Raw genomic sequence first — 22,658 nt, forward strand, 5'->3', positions numbered from 1 at the left:
CATTAAGGAATTTCATCTTTCAGCACAATAATAATCTAAAACACAAACTTAAGTCAACAAAAGTCACATCCTCATTATCATCATCCTGCACATGCTAAACTGTGTTCACAGTGTTGACTCCATTCAGAGTATTCCAGTCCAGAGTGTGGAAGTGTTGCATAGTGGAAGTGTAGTATGGATCTCACTAGAGAACAGGCAGCAGGACATTGAAAACCCCTAGTGGAGCTGGAGCAGAGTCAACTACTAGGGATGTAACGATTCACTCAACTCACGATTCGATTCGCGATTTTGATTTCACGATTTGATTCACACATTTTTTTTTTTTTTTTACAAAATGAGGTTTAAGACAAATTATAAATAAATGTGTCTTTTTATTATTGCTTGGACAAAATGCTGCATGTTTCTTTGTGAAATTGAAATATATTATTTCAATGTATATTATTGCTCTTTTGTTGGTTTTGATTGCTTCTTTTTCAACCGGCTCGCGGTTAATCGTTACATCCCTATCAACTACTAGCCACTTAACAGTAGAGTAACTCACTAAGGGAGGCGGCCAGTAGACGGTGCACTATGACATCAACATAGCGCCGTATAGGTGAAGTGAAGTGTGTGTAGAGAGGAACATTCAGAGCATAATGATGGAAGGAATTCTCATCTTTCAGAGCTCCAGTACAGAAATATGACGCCATCTAAACAGAACCACAACATCAAATAATTCTGATTAGATCACAAGATGTTCAGCAGAGGTCACTAAACTGAAATAAGAGACAATATTTTCTTGCTCTACATCTGATGGAAATATACAGCAAAATAGCAGAATGGAAGAACAAATATATTTAAAATGTTGATAACAGGATCAAAACTTCACCTGCATTGCCCTGGAGCACGTGTGAGTGAGAACTTCCCTCCTGGCAGCAGCATACACATCATTACCAAGATTTTCATTCAGACTCCTCTGTCATAACAATAGACACACATTAGTGAGCCCAAACACACATACCTGGACCACACGCACACACAAATATTCTGTCCAGCAACAATGTCTAATGATTTGATAGTTTTTGGTTAAGAATGCAACAATTCGGTTCTAGAAGTAAAAACTCCAAATCATTTTTTTTTCTTTTAACATTTTGGCATACACTTTTAAGGAGGCTTTTTGATTGTAAATTGGAGATTGAAAGTCATGTTTTTGTTCTTTAATAGCAACTTGACGTATCCCAAAAGTAACACTTTCTGAATGGTATTACAAAGATTTTAGAAAGGCCACATAACCTATAACCAGAGGCGGACAAAGTACTCAACTCCATTACTTGAGTGAAAGTACAGATACTGCTGGTCAAATATTACTCCATTACAAGTAAAAGCAAAAAGTGTACTTAAGTACAATACTCAAGTAAATGTACTTACTGTCCGCCTCTGCCTATAACAATATCCAAAAACAACATCTAAATAGCAATTTGGCTACTGGTTAACATTTTGGCCCATGCATTCGAAGTTCAAAAGCACTGCTGTTTCACACGTGGTGCAAGTTTTGACAGTAGATGAAAATTTTTATAAAGACAAACACCTTTTTTTCCTATTTGAAACAAAACAATGTGAACTAAAAAAAGAAAACTTTCACTTCCAGTAATGACAAAACCCTTACTTGACATTGGATGTTTGTCACATTGTGTCAGGTTGACTACACTGTCACTATCAGATGAGAACAAAACTTGAATTGAATTGAGCTGGATGAAGAAACTAATGTCGTCTATCGAGCTGCTTTATAGCTGAATAGGATTAGTTTCATAATTGAGCAATTTGCAACATCAACACTGTTATTAAACTTAATTTAATCAACATAAAACTGACTTGAGCTCAATAATTATTGCATTCTGTGGAGCAGCTTATAGCTGAATTAAACCTGTTCCTCATATATGAGGAACTTTACAGAGTAGAACAGAACTGAATCAACAATGAACAGACTTGAGCTGAATAAGAGCTGCTCTATAGCAAAATTTAAATTTGTTTATCATTTAAAGTAGTATGAATCATTGATTCTGTTATTTTCCTGTTTATCCCTTGAAGCCACTTTGAAACACGTTGTATTGTGTAAAGCACTATAAATAAAGGTGACTTGAGTCAGATGTCAATTTGTCTGTTGTTTGTTTACGTTGTAACATAAAAAAAAAAAAATAAATACCCACATGGAGTCCTCCGGATGAGTTGAAGTCAATGTCAAGGCCCATCTGGTCACAGAACTCCTGCAGGTCATCTACCATCTTGCTCTGGGGTGGCGGGTGTCTACGCAGGATGGCCAGTTCTGGGTATGTGCGGTAGATCTGATGGGCAGCCGCCATATTTGCCAGTAACATGAACTCCTCCACCAGTCTATATTATAGGTAGGGTTGCAAAGGGGTGGAAAATTTCTGGTAAATTTCCGGAAACTTTCAAAAAATTACCAGAAGATTCCCAAAATTCCTGGAAAGTTTCCAAAATTTCTGTAATATTTCTGAAATTTACTGGAAAATTTCCACCTATTTGCAACCCTAATTATAGGGCATGGGATTCATTTAAAAAAAAAAGTTTAGTATGAAGGTGTTCAGGGCACATGGTGTGCAACATAAGGACCAGATTTGACCACTTCAATAGCACTAAGAAATTACAAACAGAAAAAATATGGACCTGAACAAAAAGGCTTTAGATAAGAAACATGCTTGCCCTCTTACAAAGTTCAGTGTGAACATTTTACAAAACCCACAGTCAGAGTCATAGCAACAGCTTTTGTGTGCATTCTTACTTGTTGCTGTCCTGATATTGATAGACGTAACAGCCCTGAGGCATGCTGGACTCCTTATCAAGGGTGAAAGATAGCTTCAGCTGTAACCAGGAAATAACAACAAACTGATTAGGCAATGTTTACTGCTACTGTCATTAAAACAGATCACCAAAACATAGAGGAGTTAGCAGAGTGCTTCATGCAAATTACTGTAGGCATTATTGTCATATAGAATAATCCTGATTCACTTATATTAATCCAAAGGTATGTAATACTAGTGAATGAGGTCCAACGAGATTTTCTGCAGAGATCTAATTGCTGGCTTTGATAAAATTTGCAAGTTTGTGACAATATTCTATTATTATAATATATAATCCTTAGCCATCTTCAAGAATCAGCTAAAAACACATCTCTTCCATCTTTATTTGACCCTCTAACTCTAGCACTCTCTATTCTAATTCTATTATTTCAAAAAAAAATTAATAAATCTTGCCCCTTTTAGACTTGCACTCTATTCATTTACTAACTGCTTGTTTTCTTAAAAAAAACAAAACAAAAAAAAAACACTAGCTTCTCTATTCTTTTTGTATTCTATCTATCTATTTCTTTTCTTTTTATTTATTATACAATTAACAAAAGCAAAAAAGGCCTCTAACACTAGCTTGCTCTATTCTTTTTCTATTCTATCCATTTTATTTTTATTTATTATATAATAAAAATAAACCCTTGCTACGTGTACTACGTTAAGCTAACTGAGACTTGTTATAGCACTTGCGTATCATTGCTCTTTTGTTGATTTTGATTGCTTCCATTGTCCTCATTTGTAAGTTGATTTGGATAAAAGCATCTGCTAAATGACTACATGTAAATGTAAATATTCAAATTATATTCAAAGATTCCGTTTGGGACACTGAGCGGCATCATAAAGCACAATTGCCTGACTTTGTAAAAGTGACCAATTACATTTACATTAAGCACCAAGTTTGCGCAAAATGAGCCTAAAACAGCAGAAATGAGCCTTAGTAAAAGCAAAGGTCCATGTTTAATAAAATTGTCAATGAAATGAAAATGTTAAATTAATCTGAGATAGAAAAATTTTAGATATTGTTCTTATAATTCTTAAAAATTGTTCTTGAGAATAATAATCTCAATGTTTACTGAGTTCTACATGATTCTTTGATTATTTTGTAGTATGAATTGGTCAGGTGTACTACAAACAACAGCTGTCCATTTGAGGAGGTGCATGTGCAGTCAATGGAAGATTGTGGTGTGGAGCCAGACTAAAATATAAACAAGGCTTTAAGAAAAGCACTTATCAGTGAGGCTCACTAGGGAAAAAGTAATTTGCTGGGGCGCATTAAGATTGGACTCTGGAGCAATGGAAAAAGGTAATGTGGTCTGATGAGTCTATATTTACCCTGTTTCATAGTGATGGGCACGATGAAGTAAAGTTAGCTGATTACCTGAATATACTGAATGACTGAGCTTTTCCATCAATGGATTTTCTTCTTCCATGATGGCAAGGGCATATTACAAATGGAAATGCCAGGATTCAGCAATCTCAAATTGTGAAACAGTGGTTCAGGGAGCATGAGGCATTTTCATGGACTGGCCACCAGACCTTAACCCCACTGAGAATGTTTGGGATGTGCTGGAGAAGACTTTACATTTTATATATATATATACATACATACATACATACAGTACATACAAACACACACACACACTTACACAACAGTTACTTCTGGTCCCCGAACAAACAAAATGTTGTTCTAAGGGTTTTTAGGCAAGAATGTAGTTGTTTAATATATGCAGGTAATTAAGTCGGCGCATATTTGAAAATTAGCTTTGATGGTTTTTAGAGATATGAGCTCCAGGGCGACAGTGGTCGTTCAGCGCTCATGAACCGCTGAGAACAGACTTACCTCAGTCAGTTCTTCTGAAATTTGCCACTGGCTCTGATTTCTTCAAGAGATATAATTTGTTTTGGGTATATCCAAAGCCGATCCTCCCTATACACAAAGTACGCAAACTGCGTAGGGCCCCCGAAACACCAGGGGGCCCCCCTGCTCTCAAAGATGATTTAATTTTAGTTTCGTTTTTGAATTTGGCCAGCGGTTATGAAAACCGCTTATGTAATTTCTTTTAATGCGGTGCACTGTCGCCCTTTCTACGTAAAAATCAGTCAAATCATGTAACGTGAATGTCATACAGTGTCTTACTCGAGACAGAAAAAACGAATTGAAAGCATACCAAGCCGTGGAAGAGACACCGTTTCTCAAGCGGACAAAGGCGTTTCATTCATTCATAACTCGTTATTCATAACCCCCCAACGTTTTTGCGTAGGGCCCCCAGAAGTCTAGGATCGGCTCTGGGTATATCTATCAGGTAATGTTTGCTCTCAATGTATTATTTGTTCCAGAACAAATACACTGCTCAAAAAAATGAAGGGAACACTGTCATCACAGGGTAACACCAAGTCAATTAAACTTCAGGGATAATAATCTGTCCAGTCTGTCCAGTATCTGCTCTTTTGTGTAAATAGAAATGGGACAAGCACTGCCAGAGACCTATAAAATGATCTTCGGGTGGCTAATGGTGTGCATGTTTCTTACCAAACTGTCAGAAACATAAGCGTGGCATGAGGGCCTGACATCTTCTAGTGCAGGGGTCTCCAACCCTGCACTACTCCCTAAACAAATACACCTGGACCAGCTAATCAAAGTGTTCAGGGTTCCTTGATAAGTAGCTCTCCAGGAGCAGGGTTGGAGATCCTTGCTCTAGTGCGACCTTTTGTCTTATCTAATAATTCCAGAATCCTATGGGCAAGACTTCCAGTTCATTAGCTGCTATAAGGAAATAACGAGAAGAATAACAACGTGCAGTAAGCGGTAAATCTGTTTGCACAACAAACATGTGTGTTCATAATTAAGATAACACACTAAAATAAGTTTATACAAGTCATACAAGTTTATACAATTCATTCTATAGGAAAGGAAGAATTGTATAAATGTGTTAAATCATCTAAACCAACAACATGTATGTTAGACCCTATTCCATCTAAGCTACTAAAAGAGGTGCTTCCAGAAGTCATAGATCCTCTTCTGAATATTATTAATTCATCATTGTCATTAGGATATGTCCCAAAACCTTCAAACTGGCTGTTATTAAGCCTCTCATTAAAAAAAACCAACTTGACCCCAACAAATTAATTAAAGGGGTCATATGATGTTGCTAAAAAGAACATTATTTTGTGTATTTGGTGTAATGAAATGTTTATGCGGTTTAAGGTTAAAAAAACACATTATTTTCCACATACTGTACATTATTGTTTCTCCTCTATGCCCCGCCTTTCTGAAACGCGTCGATTTTTACAAACCTCATCAGTCTGAAAAGCGAGGTGTGTAATGACTTATACTGTCTTGTTACGCGTTGCATTGCATGTCATTAGGGCCGTTTCTAGGCATAGGCGGTCGCCTAGGGCGCCACCAGCTGAAGGGGTGCCAATGAGTGCACGTACTGGCACTTTTAGCACTGCCTTCTTTCTTTGTGTGAACATTTGGGTGGCGTTATGCAAATCTTCCCACATCGTGAAGTAGACATGTGGGGGCTTTAGAACGAGCCGTTTTAGGTAGGCGTGGTTGACTCTTAACTTTTATAAAGGATACCTATTTGGATTTGAGACTTTAGTCTTTGCAACTTTACAGATCTTCTTTATGCAGCAAGAGCTTGTAACACTCCAAAAAGAAAGGAAAAATTGAAATCGCATCACATGACCCCTTTAATTACAGACCGATCTTGAATCTCCCTTTTCTGTCAAAGATACTAGAAAAGGTATTATCATCACAACTATATTCCTTCTTAGAGAAAAATGGTATCTGTGAGGATTTCCAGTCAGGATTTAGACCGTATCATAGTACTGAGACTGCTCTCATTAGAGTTACAAATTACTTGCTCTTATCATCCAATCGTGGTTGCATCTTTCTATTAGCGCCGCGTTTAACACTATCGACCACAACATTCTTCTGAATTTTCAAATCGTGCTTATCTGACCTCCATCTTTTCTTAGCAGTGAATGAAGAGTTATCATACCAATCACAAGTGCAGTATGGAGTACCACAAGGCTCAGTACTAGGACCGTTACTTTTCATGCTTTACATGTTACCCTAGGGAGACATCATTAAGAAACATTGTGTTAGCTTTCACTGTTATGCTGATGATACTCAGCTCTATATTTCTTCGTGGCCTGGCGAAACATTCCAATTTAAAAAACTGGTGCATAATCGGATGCAGTATGCACAGAATGCATAGTCGATATAAAAAACTGGATGACGAGTAATTTCTTACTGCTAAATTCTGAAAAAACAGAGGTTTGCGGCCCGATGAAACATACCAATTTGCAAAACTAACAGAATGCATAGTTGATACAAAAAATTGGACGACTAGTAATTTCTTACTGTTAAAGTCCGCATGAACCGGAAGTTGCTGCCGACTTTATTGCAGTATGGTGACGTAGTTCCAACAGAAACGGAATATTGAGTAGAGGGTGGGGTTTTTATTTTTGCGCTCCTTCTCTCATCTTTCACTCGCAGCAAACTAACGGTTGGAGGGGCGTGGTTAAGCAAATTCTGCCCAAGCCGTCAAACTGAGGTCATCAGAGCAGGAGTGCCATTCCGGATCGGAAACAAATGATCAGTTTGAATAAAGATTACTAAAACAAACAATCTTTTTTTCTAGAGGATTAACTTGCATGGATTAATTGTTCACCTTAAGAGTAACAATGGGCACTAACAAAATAAATATTGTACATTTTGATTTCATGCAGTGTTTAAATTCTGAAAAACAGAGGTGTTAATCATAGGACCAAAATCCTCTGCATGTAATAACCTAGAACACTGTCTAATACTTGATGGTTGCTCTGTCAATTCTTCAACATCAGTTAGGAACCTAGGTGTGCTATTTGATAGCAATCTTTCCTTCGAAAGATTAGTTTCTAGCATTTGTAAAATCGAGTCAATTAAACTCCTGGGATATTGATCTGGTCAGTTAAATAGCAGAGGGGATTGTTAATCAGTTTCAGCTGCTTTGGTGTTAATGAAATTAAAGGGTTAGTTCACCCAAAAATGAAAATTAGTCCATGTTTTTACTCACCCTCAAAGCATCCTAGGTGTATATGACTTTCTTCTTTCAGATGAATCCAATCGGAGTTATATTAAAAATTGTCCTTGCTCTTCCAAGCTTTATAATGGCATGGGCAAGTGTTTTTGTTCAACAGTCCAAAAGTAGTCAAATAAAGCACACGCATCTATATTAAAATGCGCATCACACGGCTCCGGGGGGGTGAATAAAGGCCTCCTGTAGTGAATCGATGCATTTTTGTAAGACAAATATCCATATTTAAAATGACAAACACCTATTTCTCACTTCTGCTAACTGTCGTAGGCAGAAGCCGTTCTGGCCGATGACATAGGACGTATACGTAGCGCAAGCGCCGGTGATTAGTGATGAACGCGGAAGAACGACGGAGAGAGAACAAAAATGCCAGTCACGAATTAGAAGCACAAAACGAGGATTTGTAAAGAAAAATGTAGGAGGATTTTGATATAAGCCAAGAGGAGACCGGTTTTCCTTTGGTAAAGTAAGGAAACTTTGCTTCCTTTGCACTTGTAAACAAACGTTGGTGTTCGCGAGACTCACACGTGCATGCGCTACGCCTACATCATCTGTCGGAAAGGCAGTCTCTCGTGAATGCACATACGACAGTTAGTGGAAGTTACACAAAACTGTTTATATCGTTTTAAACATGGATATTTTTCTTACAAAAATGCATCGATTCGCTACAGGAGGCCTTTATTCACCCCCCGGAGCCGTGTGATGTGCGTTTTAATATGGATGGATGCGTTTTATTTGACTACTTTTGGACTGTTGAACAAATACACCCGCACATGCCATTATAAAGCTTTAAAGAGCCAGGACAGTTTTTAATATAAATCCGATTGAATTCGTCTGAAAGAAGAAAGTCATATACACCTAGGATGCCTTGAAGGTGAGTAAAACATGGACTACTCACTCAGTGTATTTTTGATTTTACAGTGGGGTAATTTTGGTGCAGTAGCACGAGATAGCTTGATTTCAAACTTTGAATTGAATAAAAATGACAAGTAAGCAGTCAATAATAAACTAAGAACAAATAAAGAAATTAATAATGATAGCACAAATAAAAAATAACGACAGGCCTTCGAATTAAATAAATTGCTTTTTTGTTTTTCAGGTAGGTCTAACAGTAGGGTTAAGATATTTATCTATATATTATATAGATATTATATATCCAGATATTATCCAAATAATGTTTAGTCCTAGAAAGTTATTATTATCAGAACATGTGAGCATAACATAGCAGTTAGCAGATCAATGAATGAGAGGGCAGCGTTACCAGAGTTGCCCATATACCACACCATGTTTGGATATTATATAATAGATGCTTTTTTTGAACATTTCAGCAATTTAAAAATATTAAAAAATGATTTTTTACACGGCACCCCTGCTCTTGACAGACGGAACCCCGGTTGGGAAACACTGCACTAGACAATGAGACGACACCCAAAACAGTAATTATTTTACAGGTGGGGGCCAATGGCATTTTTTTCCCTACTGATCTTGTCTGACTGTTTTTCAGTAGTTTTGCATTTGGCTAGAGTCAGTGTCACTACTGGTAGCATGAGGCGATACCTGGACCCTACAGAGGTTGCACAGGGAGTCCAACTCCTTCAGGATGGCACATCAATACGTGCCATTGCCAGAAGGTTTGCTGTGTCCCTCAGCACAGTCTCGAGAGCATGGAGGACATTCAGGGAGACAGGCAGTTACTCTAGGAGAGCTGGACAGGGCCGTAGAAGGTCCTTAACCCATCAGCAGGATTGGTATCTGCTCCTTTGTGCAAGGAGGAACAGGATGAGCACTGCCAGAGCCCTACAAAATGACCTCCAGCAGGCCACTGGTGTGACCAAACAATCAGAAACAGATTTCATGAGGGTGGCCTGAGGGCCCGACATCCTCTAGTGGGCCCTGTGCTCACTGCCCGGCACCGTGGAGCTCGACTGGCATTTGCCATTGAACACCAGAATTGGCAGGTACGCCACAGACGTGAAAGGGTCTAGAGAAGCCATGGAGAACGTTATGCTGCCTGTAACATTGTTCAGCATGACCGGTTTTGGTGGTGGGTCATTGATGGTCTGGGGAGGCATATCCATGAAGGGACGTACAGACTTCTAAAGGCTAGACAATGGCACACTGACTGTCATTATGTTTCGGGATGAAATCCTTGGACCCATTGTCAGACCCTACAATGGTGCAGTGAGTCCTGGGTTCCTCCTGGTGCACAACAATGCCCAGCCTCATGTGGCGAGAGTATGCAGGCAGTTCCTGGAGTATGAAGGAATTGATACCATTGAATGGTCCCCCAGCTCGCCTGATGGGATAATCATGTTAAACCTCACAAAAAAGGTGCTTGGGGATACTGGGGATACTGCTCCAAAGATGTCAAATCCCTCCTTTTGACAGTCAATGAGCACGTTTACATGCACACCAGTAAGCTGATAACTCACAAATATCAGCTTATTAAAATAACCAGTTTTCCCCGTTTACATGCACATCAGTTACCTGACAACATTTAATAAATTAATAAATCAGGTTATTTCCCTGTAGTGACGTCAAAATATAATCATTTGCGTATCTGACTCTGAGTATTCCATACATTTGTCAGTTGTGATGTTAAATTAAGCTTGCAACATGTCAGGAAACTTACAGCTCATATATTATCCTCTCATGCAGTTATAAACGCAGCATTGTGATAATAGTTTTCAAGAACATTATGTAAATTGGTAAACTATTTAGCCTAGGCTACTAAAACGAACACAAACTTAACATGAACTGTTAAAAATTATAGCAATTTATGCAAAAAAATTGATGGAAAGCTGGCAGCCTGCACGTTTCTTACCTTGACCAACTTCTTCCATATGCATCAATTTTCTGTTCTGATCTCAACAAGTCTGGGCAAACTAGCCTATTGAGTAGGCACCCATCAGAGGCCACATTTTTATAATGTCATCACCTAGACTTCTTACAAAGTATTTTAAAACTACAAAAATACAAAACACTAAAGTATTTTGATACAAATCAAATATTGATTTGGATGGGGGGTGCAGGTTAACATGTTAAAAATGTTTCCTAAGAATCAAACAAAAACTAGCAACCATCAAAATATGCTCCAGAGATATTGGACTCTGGCATAAGGGCCATTAAGGACAATCTGCACTGATTAGCGCAAAAAAAAAAAAAAAGTTTGATAAATGTTCGATATAATGTTTATGCACCAAAAGCGGAACTAAACCACGCTACTCATTTGAACCGCGCCACTCAGACCATTTATCCGCTCACCGAAGTTCAAACGCGAGCTTACTAGAGCAGATGTGTTTACCCGCTGACAAATCTTGGTTACGCGACCACTAAACAGCGCTGTGAGATCCAGTGTGAAGCGCTTGAATTCAGCAAAGAACACAAATTCACAAAAATAAACTGAAACTCAGCGTATACTCGACACACAGACAAGAGACAGATATCTATAGAAAGCTTGACATGTCTACTTGTAAATGAAGCAAGTCTTATCGAAAACAAATATTCTGTGATAATGTGATCCATATGAAACCAACGCGATGTCCAGTCTTTCCCGTCTGACTTCTCTAATTTATTGAGATGCACCTGTATGTAGATGTATAACGAGCTTAACAATAATAATTAAGTTTCCCAGATATAAAATGTTTTTGTATTGTATAATAGGCCTACATACAAAGCATGTTTGTGTTTATGACTATAACTAAGGTTCTGTTCGCGAATATCTGCTGTAAATGTTTTGAATGTGTTATACCCGGTCATTGGTGTTCGCGAACGTCTGAGGTGTAAATGTATCAAGTAAGCTGTAAATATCACTGACAAGTGACCCATCGGCAGCCATATATGCACATCCTTTCTTATGTGATGCAATTATCAGCTATGCATGTTCTGGTAATTGCTAACAGCTGTTTCAATTTTCATTTAGGACTGTGGCTGCATTACCAGCATCTAGCACAAGAAAGGTGCGCGAGTGTCGTTCAGTTTTGAGTTCGCTGGAAAAACATACAGAGTAAGTGCACAGTATAGTGTATAGTAATTGTACTTTTATTATGCCTATATGGTAATATTATTTTTGGTTGATAGTGTTAAAATATAGTTTCTTTGTTATTGGCATTCTTTTTTCTCATCAAGTACACCTACGCATATACTAAGCTACTGTGAAAAATAAATGCTAACGATTGTTTACAACATTCTGCACCTCACAAGGGAAGGGGACGCACGTCTCCTTCAGTTTTTAACTCCATTCAGAATCTTATAGAGTAAGTGTGCCTTCACCATTTTACAGATGTTACTTTAATTTGATTTATTTACTGTATGGTAAAATATGTGTGCTATGTGGTTATTGGTTTTTTTTTCTGTTACTTTAATTTGATTTATTTACTGTATGGTAAAATATGTGTGCTATGTGGTAATTGTGGTCTTTTTTTCTATAAATTAGTACTAGTATCAGTGAACATCACAATGTTAATAATGTAGTTTATTTCAGTAAACAGCATGCTTACTTTTTTTTCATTTCAGATGTGAATAACACAATAAGTGCAAAAGAACCTGTTGCAAAAAGAGCCAAAGCAAATAACAGCCCACTTTGTCATGGAAAACAGAGACTGATGTTGACATGTTCCACAGGCTCTGAGATTTCTGCCCCCACAGGAACCTGGACCACAGCTAAGACCATGTGAGGCACATACTCCCATGAGTCTCTTCAAATTGTTTTTTTTTCTTCTTCAGAGCACATAAACGCCATACACTTTAGAAATGCCAGGTATGTGATGTTCATTTATATATTTCAATATGACATACACTACCAGTTAAAAGTTTTTGAAAAGTAAGACTTTTAATGTTTTAAAAAAAAAATTATCTTCTGCTCACCAAGACTGCATTTATTTGATCCAAAATACAGCATAAGCAGTAATATAGTGAAATATATATAACTGCCTTCACTTGGAATATAATTTAAAATGTAATATATTTCTGTGATCAAAGCTAAATTTTCAGCATCATTACTCCAGTCTTACTCCAAGTGTAACAATATACACTATAACATTCAAAAGCTTATATATATATTGGGGGGTGGGGGGGTGGGGTTGAATTGGTTTAATTGGTTCATTTAAAAGTAGACATTTTAAGCTTTCTGTATATATATTTCACATGTATGTGAGGTACCCCAATTTTAAGTTATTTCATTATCAGAAAAAAATTAAAGTGATCAACATGGGCGCCTCCCTGTCATGCATGCGCATTAATAATTTTCCGCACAAACACTTGAATATGAATAGTAATTGAGCACACTTATTTTAGGTTAATGCTGCAGTACTGTATCCGCATTAAAATAGATCTTCACAAGTCTACATCAGACAGATGCAGTTATAACTTGTAAATTGAAGGTTATTAGACGTTTTACAGTGATGTAATGGGCAATGCCGCTCCAGTTCGTTGATCATTAGTGTTCTTGATCAAGATCAAATGGATGTCGCAGTCATAAACTTGTTTTAATGACTCTCATAAACTTGTTTTAATAAATCGCTCATGCATTAAATAATAAAGATACAAATCAGGTTGTTAAATATTATTGTTCAAATTAGCCTATAAAATGCTATAGACTGCAAATAAGATTGCAGTTTTACATTTTGCATATGCATAAAGTAAATTATTTTTTACATGCAATGATACAAAATAAAACCAAACAAGATTTGTAATGAAGAAAAAATATGTAGACAAATAAGAATAAATGATGTAACCCCACAGCACACCTCTTGAGCGTCGCACTCAGCAGCATGTGCGCCGAACAACCAAATCTTGCACTGCATGAATGAATTCATATTATATAAATAATGCTGCACACCTGTTAAATATTTCAAATCTAAAATATGGTGTAATACTTAGCTTAGCGTAAATATAAGCACAGGCTCATTGACATTTATCCTGCTTGAATTTGTTCTAAATGAGAACTTCATAAGAACTAAATTTGCATCTGTGAATGAAATATTTTATCTACAGTGTTTTTCTTTCATTTTCCACCGACTGCAGCCGTCAAATGTAACATCGGCGAGGCTAAGCTGACGGCTATTTGTGAAAATGCGCTTTGAAGCATTTACTTGTGGTTAAAGCGCCACTCAGCGGTCAAAAGCTGCAAATGCATTTGCAGACGCGCCGGTGCCCACGGCGGTAAAAAGCACACTCTGGCTGATCACCTACTGTAGTGCCCTATTTTTACAGATTTTTTAAACAGTGTATACAGTATAGTTATATTTAATTAAGCTGAGATATAACACTATAAATTCTTAATTCATTTGCAACAAAAAAAGTTTTGTCGCAAACAGATGAAGATATTATAGTGCTATATCTAGCTCGGCACTCAACATGCATGCGTTCGGAGTTTCAGTGTTGGCAGCCCGATATATTGTGGGAGTTGTATTTTGATTAATAAAATAAAAATTATAAAAATTAAAATACAAAAATAAAATTGAAATGACTCCTGCTTCTATACAAATAAAGCAGTTATTTTTATTTAGTTAAAAACGGGCCAAAAGAAACCTCTGAAGTATAGTACCAGAAAGAAAAATATATATATATATGTTTTATCACAAACACATCGGCTACTTTATTAAGTACACCTATTCAACTGCTCATTATTTGCAAATATCTAATCAACCAATCACATGGCAGCAATTGGGAATTAGGCATGTAGACATGCGCTGTGTTCGAAATCGCCCCCTATATCCTCATTCACTATTCCCTACATTAGTCTACTAATGTAATACAGTTGAACGAGTGAATGAAAACTATGCTGATGATCAAACTGAGCATCAGAATAGGGAAGAATGGCGATTTAAAGGGGACATATGAAAATCCCCCTTGGTCCATTCGCAGCGGGGCCCAGTGCGACCACACCACTTGCACCGCCCAAAGGACGGCCCTGACAGTGCCACATGCCATAACAAAAAGCACAAATCATCTCAAACTGGTTTCTTGAACATGACAATCAGTTCACTACACTGAAAAATAGTGCATATACCTTGCAGTGGCATAGCAAATCAGGCCTGGGCCAATATGCAAAAAAAATAAAATTGTACGGGCCCCCCAAATGTTATGGGCTCCAACTCGGTTAACTTAACTTATGGTTGATTTATTTATAAATAACGTTACGTGACTATTCACAAGCTGTTTTATTTATGATATAATTGCTTGGAAATAATATTTAACATTTTCAAGTTCATTCATTGTTTGTAGCACGCAAGCCACCCAATAAACGCAATAAGCTTTGTGCTTTGTTACTTTTATTATAAAACAAAGTCTCAGCCTTCAGTCAATTTTATGATAAAATACAAACAATAAATGTTTTTACACTTTTTAATTTGTAGTGAGAACTATATTCGCCTCATTTCAAGTGGCATGTGAATCAATTTTCCTTTTTAATATTTGCAGCACGAAATAAACATGAATAAATATTTGAACGCATGTTGAAAAAAAAATCTACAATTTAATACAAATGAATGTCTCATGAAATCGATTAATCAGAGTTTCTAAAAATATCAGTGAGCATACTTTTTATTGCTGTTTTCATGTTAAATGTGAAGAATGACCACTTTTTTTTTTTTGGCGGAGTATAGGTGGAATTTTCACATTAACTTCACGCAATATAACATGATTTTATTATCGTAATTTTTACTTTATTCTTAAAATATTATGACGTTAATCTTATTTATTTAGTTATTTTTCAACGTGGCACTAAAATGTAGGCTGAGCATCAGAATAGGCTATTTGTAATGCATGCAAACACAATCTTGGCACAGTGGCCCAAAAAACAAACGAGAAAAAAAAAAATAAATAGTAAGGAGATATTTGAATTATTTATTAATAAACTAGTGTTTTCTGAATCAGTGTCGCAAAGATGAAGTTGACGATCCTGACTCACCATCTCCCCATTGGAGGTGCCTTTAGAAAGAAATGCATCTTAATGGATTACATAATGAAATGTTTTTGTTTTCGATTTGAATTATTTTGTTTCAAAGTAGTAATTTAAAGCTTTCTATAGATATATTTATCATGACTGTGAGGCAAGTATTCGCTGAGTTTCGGTTCATCATTTTGAAGCGCTCCTGTTCAAGACAAAGACGGCAGAAAGCACATGCTGTTTGTTTTCCTTATTTAACTAAAGCACAATGTTTTGTTGATATTGTGAGTGCACACTAATAAAAGCAGACCCTTTGCCGTTCCGAATGATGTATACTCTTACCTTTATGAGCAAAAATGACGGCGTATTTTAAGTTTCAACTTAAGAAAAAAAAAATGCAAGTGATCGCACTGGCGTCTCCATGTCCTGCAAAGTGCGCTTTAGCTTCCACTCTCTGCACAAACGATCGGATATGCGCCTAATAGCGCACATTTATCTAGATTACATTTTTTTATTAATATTGTGAAATGCATGAAGTGTTTTATGTCTATAGATTTTATTTTAGGCAAGTCGTGTTGATTTGAGAAGGCTAAATTGATCAAACATATGCTCAACTCACTGTCTGCCGCTGGCTGCTTGGTCATTATTTTAAAAAACACAAACTTGAATTTAACGAACATAAAATTTAACAAACATATTTCTAAAATTAACTTAAAGAAACAAAAAGAAATATAACCACTTTGCCATTAAAACCTAAAAATTAAACTATTTTAATGGCTGCAACATCAGGTGTGCAGTGGAGAAGAGAGAGAGAAAAAAGACACAGGCACCAGTCGGAATCAGGCCGAGAATTCTGATAAGCTGTCGGACAAGGTCTGCCTGAGCATCTCGGGCCAGTGCCGGGCCTGTGCAGGGCTCTATTCATTCCCTCGTTTCAATTAAAAGTTCCTCCTCGGCTCGGCGGGCCCCCAATATGTCCGGGTCCATATGCACCTGCATACCCAAACGCTACGCCCCTGATGTCTTGTCATTACTCTAACCAACATTTTATACTTGATCTTAAATAATTTACTTTTTTGTCTTGTTATTGAGCTGAAGTCAATTGTTTAGTTAACTTGAAAGTAAAAGTAAGTTTTGTTGGTGCAATTTAAAGTATTTGCTTCACATCAAATTAAGAATTTTGCATTCTGTGAAAACCACGTGACCACTGACGTCATCGAGGTTCGGTTTGAGAATTTTCTGATTGACGGCCATCTTGTTTTCCCACATCAAGACTGCGACTGACACACAATTCCATAACATCTGTGAGTAATTATACAAATAACTTTGAGTTTATTTTTACTACAGCTGATATATACTGTATGTATATGATGCTTTTGACTAGTTAACTGCATAACAGGTGTGTTTTGTCACATGTACACTACCGGTCAAAAGTTTGGGATCAGAACAATTTTTTATGTTTTTTACAGGAGTTTCTTATGCTCATCAAGACTGCATTTATTTGATAAAAATACAGGAAAAATGTAATATTGTGAAATATTATTATGATGTAAAATAATGTTTTTCTATTTTAATATACATTAAAATCTAATTTACTCCTGTGATGCAAAGCTGAATTTTCAGCATCATTACTCCAGTCTTCAGTGTCACTTGATCCTTCAGAAATCATTCTAATATGCTGATTTATTATCAGTGCTGGAAACTGTTGTGCTGCTTAATATTTTTTTGGAACCCGTAATACCTTTTTTCAGGATTCTTTGATGAATAAAAAGTGAAAAAGAAGCATTTATTTAAAATATAAATCTTTTCTAACAATATACTGTACACTACAGTTCAAAAGTTTGGGGTCAGTAAATTTTTATTCTTTCTTTTTTTTTTAAATAAATTAAAACTTTTATTCAGCAAGGATGTGTTAAATTGTTAAGAAGTGATAGCAAATATTTATATTGTTAGAAAAGATTTATATTTTGAATAAATGCTGTTCTTTTTAACTTTTTATTCATCAAAGAATCATGAAAAAAGTATCAGTTTCCACAACAAGCACAACTGTTGCCAACATTGATAATTCTAATAATAAATAAGCATATTAGAATGATTTCTGAAGGATCATGTGACACTTTATACTGGAGTAATGGCTGATGGAAATTCAGCTTTGCATCACAGAAATAAATCATATTTTAAAGGATATTAAAATAGTAACAATTATTTTATATTGTCATAACATTTTGCAAGATTACTGTTTTTTTTTTTCTGTATTTTTGATCAAATAAATACAGCCTTGACGAGCATAAGAGACTTCTTACTGATCCCAAACTTTTGACCGGTAGTGTACATGTGGCGGCATGTACATACATCCACGCATCTTTCTTTGTGTGGATTGCGTAAAGTTATTGACACATCACAGTAGAGTGATCAAAGAAGCATGGATCAATGAAAATAAAGAGCTTGATATTTTAAAAGTGATATTAGCCACAAAACCGAACTGAAATAGTTCATCTCAAAACGTCTCTCGAAGCGCGCACACGGAGACCCCCGTCAGCATTATCTTCTGCCATTTGAATCATCAAATATACACAAAATATGTCGAAAATGTCCATCTTTATGAGTATTAACATAACACAGTCAGGCACGTCTTAAGCGAATGTAAACTTCTGGGAGAAAATTAGATGTGAATCAATATATTGGATCCATGCATTCAGTTTTAAAGTTAAAGCAGCTTCCCTGCTGTCACTGTCGATAATCAAACAATAAAAGAAAAATACGTATGTTTACTTCATAACGTAAGAGATTTATTTTTTCCCCAAACATTTGGTTAGTTTATTCAGTAGCATTTTTCATTACCGTTAAGCCAATTTGTATCTTTGTTCTGTTGTATTTACTGGTCCTGTTGCTTGCTCAAATAGTTAATATGTATTACTGTTTACTTGTCTATGCTTTTATTTTTCTTTAATCCAGATTGTAATGGTTGTCATTGTCTTTTTTTTTTTTTACATGCATTGCCACTGGAGGGAAAGAAAGCTTTCAGGTTTCATTATAAAAATATCTTAATTTGTGTTTTGAACACAACCAAAGTCTGATGGTTTTGAACTACAAGAGGTAAATGATGATTATGATCGTGATTTCCTTGAAAAATGAAGCTATAGATGACATTTTTCCAGTGAACGGATGTTTTTAAAAAGCACCAAATATCAGAATTGTTGTAAAATGTATTGAAGTCTATAAGGAGTTTATAATGTTGTTGACCTTGCATTCTAATATATTTTTCAAATTTGTTCAAATGTGAGAGACTGTTATTTTTTTTCATTTTTCTTTTCTTTTTTTTAAATTAAATGCAAGTTCATCTGAAATATGAATGACTTTTTCAATGGCACATAGACGTTAAATTTCTTGGAAGAACGTTTAATAAGCCATGCAGTTTTCAAGCAGTTTTCACTATTAACTGTTGTAAATTCTTAGTCAAAAATCCAGTATCTCAAAATATTAGAATATTTACATTTGAGTTTCATTAAATGACCATCCCTACAGTCAGGGCTCGAATTGAGGGGTGGGGGTGTAAACCACCATCCCCCCTTACCATCCCCTTTGGATTATTAATGTTGTGTATTATGTAAAACTTATCATGCAAATGAAATGTTAAAATGTTATGATAATTCACGAACTAAATAACGGTGATTGCCCAATCAAAACTTGCTACTGTAACAAGCTGCGCACAAGCGGAAGCAAGTTTTCATAATTTTTCGCGCAAAATGGTTCAAGCGCAACATTTTAAAAGTTCTTTAAGTTTTTAAGTTATGATTTTTCCTTGATTAGAATTTAAAGACATTTCCCTGATATAATGTTATTGTGTTGTATGTGTGACTATGAGACCTTTCCCTGATATAATGTTATTGTGCTGTATGTGTGAATGTGAGACGATGGGAGAGCCGGCATTATCGAGTCACCGACTTTGCAAAAAATAAAAAATAAAAATAAAAACACCTCGAGTGTCTAAAAGCATTCACTGCCGATCATAATGCAGTTAATGCCCCCTTATAATTCAAGTAATGAAAGGAAAAATACCCATGTATGAGTTTTTATATTTTTATATTCATTGCACGAGCGATTTACTTTTCTGAATATCAGCACGTGTGCGAGCACAAGAGCTATTAATTTATACAATAGTGCAGAGCAACACGGTGTTTCATTGCTTGAATGAATCTGTTTTTTAATTAATCGAGTGAGCCAATGGTCCATTCAGATGGACTCACTGTTTCGTTTCTAATTGAATCAGCAGATTTGAACGAATCAATTGATTTGAATAATTCAATAAACCATTTATTAAAACAGGGACTTGCTGCCACCTACTGGCGATTTTATTTATCCATGACACACCTAAACTAGCCAAGGTGCCAGCACAAAAACACATTCAACAAAATATTAATTATCAATATTGACCAAAATTCCTCCATTTCAGGCCCCAGGAGGAAAAAAAGTAACTTATAAATAATAGTTAATTTACTAAGGCAAATTATTAATTAAATAAAAAAATTATTTGAGTTTATTAATAATTAAATAAACTCTTTATTTAGAGTTTAAATAAACCCCCCCCCCACATTAACAAGAGTCAAGTCAGACATTCGACAGCCATAATTATTAACGTTAAAACACAGGGAAAATGTGTAAGGGACGCCTCGCAGATACAAAAATAATGTTTTGATTAAAAGGTAGTTAACATTAAACATCAGCGAAACCCTAAGAATTGACAACATTTTTTATAATAGTGCTCTCGTTATAACATTATGTAGGCCTATATGACAGTAGTTATTAATGTTCTGCATTTTTGTTTTGAGCTGCGCGGGCTGAAGATGACCAGTAAAATGAAGTATTTGACAGCAGGTTTTTAATAAATGGGATTTAACTAATCATTTATCTCATATAGAATACGCTTCGTTATTTATACAACATAACGTTAATATTACGATATTATTAATATTACGACTTAAGGCTATCTGCACAACATGCCCCGAATGCATGAACGTGTCTGCACAGCTCTGAATTAACTCCTTCTGTGGACGTGTTCTTCACGCAACAACGTGCAGAAACACTGCAACTAAACTCTAAAAATTCACAGTGTTTTATTATAATAGTGTTCTCATTATAATGTTATGTATATGACAGTCCCAGTCATAGTTATTAATATTCTGCATCAGTTTGTATTGCTTGTGCTGCCAGCTGAAGAGATAATCAACGTAGTACTACAATGAAGCGCTTTACTGCAGCACAATTCAACCAAATGCATCTTACAGTGTGTTCACACCAGACGCGAATGTAATTATTCAAGCGAGTACATACTTCGATTACATACGAAGTCAACGCAAAGACGCGAAGAGAGGCGAATTCGCGCTGGCGACGCGAAATGCGCATTTGCCGCGAACGCACGACATTCGCCTCAATCGCGTCTTCCGCGCAAGTTCAAAAATTTCAACTCAAGCGGAAAATTCGCATAACGCGTTCTTGCGCAAACCAATAAGCGAAGAGTTTCTTGACACATCCAGTTGAATCAGACAATAGAAGAGAGCATTATTGCAGCCGTTTGTTATTATATAGGTCTGGAGCATAGAAAACAATTCAAATCAGTTGTAGTGGTAGTTGTATTTTATTAGCATGGCTACAGAGATGCTGCTATCAATAATAAAAATAATAGTAATATCAGTGAATCTATACAGTAGTAAAATGTAACACATTAATACAGGATCCTAACGTTATTCATCCTCCTTTGGATGCTGCTGTGAATCCAGACACGTCGGCATTTGGCTTTCCATTGTATTTGGGACTTTTTGACAACAGGTACAAAACAGCGATTGTAGTTATCTCCACTATGGTTGATCGCGCTGTTTTTATTCGCGCGAGTGACACGAAAAACATCCCGCGAGTAATCCAGAGCAAGAGACGCGATGCGCATATTCGCTTCGCGTCTGGTGTGAACACACCATTATACGACAGGGTTCCTCAATAGGCAGCCCGCGGGCCACATCCGGCCTGTGAGAGAAAAAAGTTTGGCCCGCACTAATTTAAAATAATGTGGCATGAAAATTCAAACGCAGCATCAGAAAGCTACATTAAATTACATCGTGTCTACCTCGGACGCGAGCGGCGCGACGCAATAAAATACAAGAACTCGTTATAATCAGTGATGCTGTCTTGGATGCAGCGTGAGACGACAAATCCCCGACAGTAAACTGCTGACTCGTTCTATTTATAACGTACTGACACAACGTTCAAATGATTTACAATGCTTTGTCGCGTCCAGTGTAGATACGATGTGACAGCAAAAACATGACGAGTGTGAAGAAAAGAAAAGTGGACACGGAAAATAGATGATTCAAATGTGAATGGACTGAACAGTTTTGAGTGACTGATATCTTTGTTATGGAATACACGTGTTGGTTCGCAGTGAGTTCACAGTTTTAATGTACAAGTTTGCTTTAATTTATTTTCAAGATCTGAGGTAAAATATATATTGTTGCTTTCACTATGGCTATGAAGATAACGCAAAATAATATTCAAATTCACATTAGACACTTTTAACATTGAATAAAGCACATAATCATTACCTGAGATTATCATGGTCATATTTTGTGTTGTTCCTGCCGCGACGTCGCAGAAAATAAAAATCGTTCCTAAAATAGAAACCCATGTTGCTTATTGTCACGTGTCGCTGTTGCGGGTGGTTAGGACAAAAACTACATGGAAAAGATACTTTTTATTGCGTCGTGTCTGGTTGGGGACACTGACGAGCTGCGCAAAACCACGTTCATATTCGCGCGATTTTTTGCGCAGCTCGTCAGTGAACAACGG

General features: G+C 36.4%; 1 protein-coding gene across 6 annotated transcripts in view; it reads right to left on the reverse strand.

Moving 5' to 3' along the window:
- Positions 1-22,658, reverse strand: part of dis3l2 (DIS3 like 3'-5' exoribonuclease 2) — a 103,992-nt gene that overhangs the window by 6,703 nt on the left and 74,631 nt on the right. For all 6 annotated transcript variants that reach the window (XM_016467834.1, XM_016467833.1, XM_016467832.1 and 3 more), the window contains 4 exons: positions 2,780-2,859; positions 2,187-2,370; positions 869-955; positions 542-689 (listed from right to left, as the gene is read on the reverse strand). In XM_016467834.1, coding sequence (XP_016323320.1) covers positions 542-689; positions 869-955; positions 2,187-2,370; positions 2,780-2,859 — 499 coding nt within the window. The remainder of the gene's footprint in view (positions 1-541; positions 690-868; positions 956-2,186; positions 2,371-2,779; positions 2,860-22,658) is intronic.

The sequence above is a fragment of the Sinocyclocheilus anshuiensis genome, unplaced genomic scaffold (genome assembly GCF_001515605.1).
Source record: "Sinocyclocheilus anshuiensis isolate Anshui unplaced genomic scaffold, SAMN03320099.WGS_v1.1 scaffold1009, whole genome shotgun sequence".
Lineage (NCBI taxonomy): Eukaryota > Metazoa > Chordata > Actinopteri > Cypriniformes > Cyprinidae > Sinocyclocheilus > Sinocyclocheilus anshuiensis.